The following is a 6,000-nucleotide window of genomic DNA, read 5'->3' as shown; positions in this document are numbered from 1 at the left end:
ACGGTCGCGGCGACGGCGGTCGCGGCGACGACGGCTCCTCCTCGACGACGTCGACGGACGGCGTCGAGTCGCCGTCGCTCGCGTCGTCGATTTCGGGCTCGGCGAGGGCCCCGGGCTCGTCGTCGTCGTCGTCGGCGATCTTGTCCCAGCGGCTGTAGTCGATGCCCCCGGGCTCGTCGGCGCGCCGCGGCGGCGACGGCGGCGACGGCGGTCGCGGCGACGACGGTTGCGGCGACGACGCCTCCTCCTCCTCGGCGGCGCGCTCCTCCTCGGCGGCGGCGACCGCGGGCGGCGAATCGTCGCGCGCGTCGCCTTCGGCCTCCTCGGCGGGCGCCGTCGCCCGGCCGTCCTCGTCCTCGTCGTCCTCGTCGTCGATCTTGTCCCAGCGGCTGTAGTCGATGGGCGACGGCGCCCGGAACGCGGCCGCGGCGTCCGGGTGGCTGCTCCGCGCGGCGAGGCGCGCGACCTCGGCGCGGGCCTTGGCCTTGTTCGTCGGCATGCTGTGGCGCCGCGGCGGCAGGCGCTCGCGCTCCTCGTCGCTCTCAGAGTTCCACTGCGAGTCGGCCCACTTGCTGTAGTCCAGGCCCGGCGCGGCGACGAAGCCCACGCGCGGCGCCGTGTAGCGCTCGATGCTCCCGCGGGGCCGCGCGCCCCGCGGCGGCGTGCTGTAGCGCTGGAGGCCGTGGACGCCCGGGCCCGTGGACCGGCTCCGGCGCCGCCGCCGCGCGCGCTGGAAGAACGGCACGTCGCCGCCCGTCGGCGTCGCCGGGGACGCCGGTTCGGGGGATGCGTGCTCCGCGTCGTCCGCGTCGTCCGTCTTCTCCGCCTCGTCGGCCTCGGACTCGTCCTCGGGCGCGCCCCGGGCCGCGGGGACCTCCGGCGCCGCGGGGGGCGGCTCGGCGGCGCGCGGCTCCTCGGCCGGCTCGGCGGCGCGCGGCGGCTCGGGAGCGACCGGCGGCGCCGCCGGCGCTCGCCGCGGCGGCGCCCGCGCCGCGACGGCTGGCGACCGCCGCGCCGCGGCCTCGGGAGCGGCCGGCGGACCGGGCTGCGTCGGGAGCGACGCCTCGTCGTCGGCGCTCTCCTCGTCCCCGAAGCGGTCCCAGCGCGAGTAGTTGAAGGCGTCCCACCGCTGGGCCGGGAGGACGTCCATGGCCATGGTTTGGCGCGTACTCCTCACCACGAATGTGGAGTGGGCGCCATTATCTTTCAGTAATCGGGCTGTGTTTGGAGGTAAGTGGGTGCAACGTTACAGGAATGTTGAAGTTGGGGTTGAATCTCCGTGCGCGTGGGCCGGTCGCCCGGGAATCCGTCTGGGAGAAGTCCGGGGGATCCAGCGTGTGCAGTGGATGGGTGCGGATTCCCTCCTGCTGGGTGGATGCCTCGACCTGCGCCCCGGCACAGCTCCGATCTTGCCGTCTCGGTGCTCTCGCGAGATCTCGACGTTCCTGATTCGCTCGACCCGACATCTGTTGTGAGTGCCGCCCGCGCCGCCCCGCCTACCCTCCCAAAATGCCTCCCACCCCCCTCCTCGACCCCCTCGACACCCCCTCCGATGATCGTCGACTCCTCGGAGTTCGTAAATCGCCCGTCGTAAAGTTTGCTTCGATCGCCTTCGACTCGCTTCGGCGAAGGCGATCCTCCCGTCCGCGCCCCCGCCGGCCCTTGGGGCGGCGGGGTCGCGTTCGGAGGGCGACCTCGTCCCGTCGGGACCGACGGGCCACCCGGTGACGGGGCCCACCCCCGTAGACGCGACGCGAGCGCTCGCGCGAGAACTCTATCGATATCCATCGGTTCTTCCGCGCCCGCGCGTTCACTCGCTTCCCATCCCGCGGGCCTCGGGCCTCCGCCCTCCGCCCGCTCGGCCGCCCGCTCCGCCCCTTCCAACCCGCGCCTGCCCACGTGTGTCAACCCCTTCGCAGATATTAATTAAAAACATGGCCAAGCCCTCCACGAAGAAGCCCGCCGCGAAGAAGCCGACCGCCAAGAAGGCGAAGAAGGACCCCAACAAGCCCAAGGGCGCGTCCTCCGCCTACATCTTCTTCAGCTCCGCGATGCGGCCCAAGCTCAAGAAGGACGGCGACTCCATCGGCGACGTCGCGAAGAAGATCGGTGTTGAGTGGGGCAAGCTCTCCGACAAGGAGAAGGCGCCGTACCAGAAGTTGGCCGACGCGGACAAGGTCCGCGCCCAGAAGGCGATGGCCAAGTACAAGGCCAAGTAGGCGCGCGACCACCGCGCGCGAGGTCGAAGGCGCGCCGCCGCCTCCCTCGCCAAGCACCAAGAATACCGCTCCCGACTCGGACCCGAGCGAAGTCGCGCGGAGAAGTAAAGACACCGTCGCTCGATCGTGACGTTCTCTAGAGTAGCCGCCGCCGCGCCCGGCTCTCGCCACTCGCGAAGTCGCGCGGAGAAGTAAAGACATCGTCGCTCGACTTATGAACCGCTCACGCGTCCGGCGGCGGCGGCGGCACCGCCGCCGCCTCCTCCTCCGACCCGTCGTCGGGCTCGTCGAGGTCCTCGAGCGCCGCGGCGACGGTCTCCGCCCACGCGTGCTCCGCGACGTGGTCCTCCTCCGGCGGCGCGGGGAGCTCGTCGTCGTCGTCGTCGTCGTCGTCGTCGTCGACGAAGTCCTGGTCGTCGTCGTCGTAGTAGTCGTCGTCGTCGTCGTCGTCGTCCATGTCGTCGTCCATGTCGTCGTCGTCGTCGTCGTCCGTGTCGTCGTTCGTGCACTGGCTCCGGGGCACGAGCACGCGGCTCCCGTAGGCGTCGCGCCGCACCTCCCAGGCCTCGTCGCCGTCGCTCGCCGCGTCGTCCGCCGCCGGCGCGTCGTCGTCGGGCGCCCAGTCGTGGCGCGCGAAGGCGAGGCAGTAGTAGAGCGCCTCGAGCGGCAGGTGGCCGAGGCCGCACGCGCCCGAATCGCGGAGCACGTGCGACGCGCGGCACAACAAGAACGTCTTCACGAGGCGTCGGAAGCCCGCGCCGAAGCGGCCGTGCGCGTCCGGCGTCCACAGCAGCAGCCGCACCTCGTACTTGACGGCCCCGACGAACTCGCGCCGCGGCCGCCAGGCGACGTCGCCCCAGTAGCCCACGCGCGCGAAGGGCGCGCCGCCCGTGTGGGCCACGCCGGACAGGATCCGCACGTGCGCGTCCTCGAGCGTGACGCCGCGGTGGCGCTGGTTGTTGTAGACGACGCCGTCGGAGCTCTCCGCGTGGACGTAGACGCCCAAACGGTGCCGCGCGGCGCCGTCGGCGTCGCCCGCGTCCCGCGGCGCGAGCCGCGCGGGCTGCGCGAACGGCAGCTCGCGCGGCTCGCGCGGCGCGGCGGGCACGTCGCCCGCGAAGCGCAGCTTCCACTCGTTCGGCGGCTTCAGCGGCGAGAAGTAGCGCCGCATCTCCGGCCGGTCGTCGAGCGTCAGATTCGGCTCGAAGCCGCCCGCCGCGGACAGCACCTTGACCTCGCCGAGCGCGCCGCGGACGCTCACGCCGCAGACGTCGAGCCACTCCACGGGCACGCTCCCCGTGAGCTCGACGTTGAAGACGATGCCGTGGAACGTGTGGTCGTTGTCGTCGCGCGTCGTCAGCTCGAACGCGCCGCTCTGGACGTAGTCCGCGCTCACCTCGCGCCGCTGCTCCCGCAGCTCGAAGAAGCTCCGCACGCGCTCGGGGTCGCGCCAGGCGTGCTCCGTCGCCTCCTCGGCGGCGGCCATCGTTTAGCTTAACTGGGGGGTTCTCGGCGTCGCGGCGCAGCCTCGGGACGGAAAAGCGTCGCACACCCTCGGCCTCTTTGCGGCAACGACTGCACCTTCCTTCCCCGTTCAGCGAGTGCTTTTGCTTGAGCTCTGCTCGGCTGCCACAAACGAGGTGTGCCAGAAAAATCGACGCGATGGGGGCCACGAAGACGCGCGTCGCAGCGTCCGCCAATGCAACACATCACACAATCGTCGCGCCGCAGGGTCGAGGACGACGATGCGCCGAAGAAGAAGCTCAGCCGGCGCGAGCGGCGGCGCCTGCTCGAGGAGAAGGAGATGGCCAAGTACCACCGCAGCGACTGGGAGATCATGAAGCCCTACGCGTTCATCGGCGCCAAGGTGCTCGCGGGCCTGCTCGCGGCCTACGGCGCCTGGTGCGGCCTCTGCTGGCTCGTGTCCACGGACACGCTCGTCTGCGCGTGCCTCATCGTCGGCCCGTTCGCGGGCGTCTACTACGTGACGCCGCCGCCGGAGCGGCCGCCGCGCGCGCGCGTCGAGGAGATCTGGGTCTACCCGGTCAAGAGCTGCAAGGGCGTGCGCTACTACAGCGCCAGGCTCGACGCGCAGTGCGGCCTCGAGCGCGCGCCGGCGTCCGAAAGAGCGAAGCGTTCGACGACGCAAACCTCGCGCGCCGCAGGAACGACCGGCGCTGGATGGTCGTCGACGCCGACGGCGTCTTCGTGAGCCAGCGGCGCTTCCCGAAGCTCTGCCTCGTCGCGCCGAGCCTCCCGGCCGAGGCGCCCGGCGCGCTCCGCCTCGAGGCGCCGGGCATGCCGCCGATCGACGCGCCCGTCGTCGACGACGGCCCGCGCGTCGCCTGCCGCGTCTGGGGCGACAGCGTCGAGGGCGTCGACCAGGGCGCGACGGCGGGCAAGTGGGTCTCCAAGTTCCTCCGGTGCCGCGGCTGCCGGCTCGTCCGCATGCCCGACGGCGCGACGCGGCAGGTCGACCGCAAGTACGCGCCCAAGCGGACCTCCACGGCCTTCTCCGACGGGTGCGTGTCGCTCTTGTTTCATGTTTCCGAACCTGCGTCGTCCCAGGTTCCCGCTGCTCGTCGCCGCGACGGAGTCGCTCGCGGACCTCAACGCGAGGCTCGAGAAGAAGAAGGCGCCGCCCGTGCCCATGGACCGCTTCCGGCCGAACCTCGTCGTCGCCGGCGTCACCAAGGAGGGCAACGCGCCCTTCGCCGAGGACGCCTGGAAGACGATGACGCGCGCCGGCGACCGCCTCGCGCTCACCGTGGCCAAGCCCTGCAGCCGCTGCAAGATGCCCACCATCGACCAGGCGACGGGCGAGCCCGACGGCGGCGACGCGACGACGGACGACGCCGCCGCCGACGAGGGCGGCGGGCCCCGGGCCCTCGCGGAGCCCACCGCGACGCTCAAGGAGTACCGCACGGGCGCGGCCCTGAAACTCAAGAACCCCAAGTGGCGCCAGGAGGTCTTCTTCGGCCAGAACATCACCCACGCGAGCCCGGGCGCCGAGATCAACGTCGGCGACACGTTCTACGTCCGCAGCAAGGGCCGGAGCTGCGCGATCTCCTAGGTCGGCGGTCGTAAGAAGCTCCTCCGCGCGAGCGGCCCCGTTAGCGCGCGGCGACTCTCCTCGGTGTGCGCAGTGGTGCTGGTTTTTGGTGGCCTGGCGGCTTAGGAGGCGGCGTCGGAGGGCGCCTCGGAGGGTCTCTCGGAGGAGGTCGGAGGAGTCCTCGGAGGCTGGCTTGCAGGCGGAGGCAGGCCGCCGTCGGCGTCTTAGACGCTCTCTCGACGAGCTTGTGGCGAGAACCTCAAGGAGACGATTGTCGCGGGCGACGGACACGATGGACCCCCCCAAAACGCCGGGCGAGATGGACTGGCAGGTCAAGCAGCGAGAGTACGAGCAGAGAAAGGCACGGGCGAAAGCTCTTCGCCTTCGTCTCACCTGCACCATCTGCGGCGAGAAGGCCAAGCTCAACTGTCCCTGCGAGACGACGCAGTACTGCAGTGTCGCCTGTCAAAAGGTCGACTGGCGCGAGCGGGGTCACCGCGAGGCGTGCAAGAAGATCCGGAGCGAGCGCGCGCGGGCCGAAGCGCCGACGCCCCGGCCGTCGCTCCCGGTCTACGGCCCCGCGCCGCGGTCGCAGGCCGACGAGATCCGCGCGCGCATCAAAGCCGAGCACGAGGCCGCCCGCGCGCGGCGCGAGGCGAACCCGGAGCCGGAGGCGGCGTCGGAGCGCTTCGGGTCGCGGTGCCCGATCTGCCTCGACGACTGGGACGT

At 71.8% G+C, this 6,000-nt stretch overlaps 3 protein-coding genes across 3 annotated transcripts in view; 1 reads left to right on the top strand and 2 right to left on the bottom strand.

The window, feature by feature from the left end:
* The window catches only part of AURANDRAFT_71154 (hypothetical protein), a gene marked incomplete at both ends in the record, with an annotated part of 13,851 nt that extends 12,695 nt beyond the window's left edge, over window positions 1–1,156 (bottom strand). The window contains one exon of the mRNA XM_009036659.1: window positions 50–1,156. Within this exon, the coding sequence (XP_009034907.1) occupies window positions 50–1,156 (1,107 nt within the window). The remainder of the gene's footprint in view (window positions 1–49) is intronic.
* Window positions 1,157–2,442: 1,286 nt separating this feature from the next.
* AURANDRAFT_62619 (hypothetical protein) lies at window positions 2,443–3,705 on the bottom strand (the record flags this gene model as incomplete). The annotated part of the gene is made up of 1 exon (XM_009036658.1): window positions 2,443–3,705. The coding sequence occupies one exon, from the start codon at window positions 3,703–3,705 to the stop codon at window positions 2,443–2,445; it is 1,263 nt and encodes a 420-aa protein (XP_009034906.1).
* A 534-nt stretch (window positions 3,706–4,239) lies between these two features.
* Window positions 4,240–4,905, top strand: AURANDRAFT_5555 (hypothetical protein; the record flags this gene model as incomplete). Its single annotated transcript, XM_009036508.1, has 3 exons — window positions 4,240–4,337; window positions 4,385–4,747; window positions 4,788–4,905. Coding segments are annotated over 3 exons (579 nt in total), but the record flags the coding sequence as incomplete, so codon positions are not given.
* Window positions 4,906–6,000: the final 1,095 nt, after the last annotated feature.

Source organism: Aureococcus anophagefferens (assembly GCF_000186865.1).
Source record: "Aureococcus anophagefferens unplaced genomic scaffold AURANscaffold_5, whole genome shotgun sequence".
Lineage (NCBI taxonomy): Eukaryota > Pelagophyceae > Pelagomonadales > Pelagomonadaceae > Aureococcus > Aureococcus anophagefferens.
This window is presented reverse-complemented; position numbering and strand designations above follow the sequence as displayed.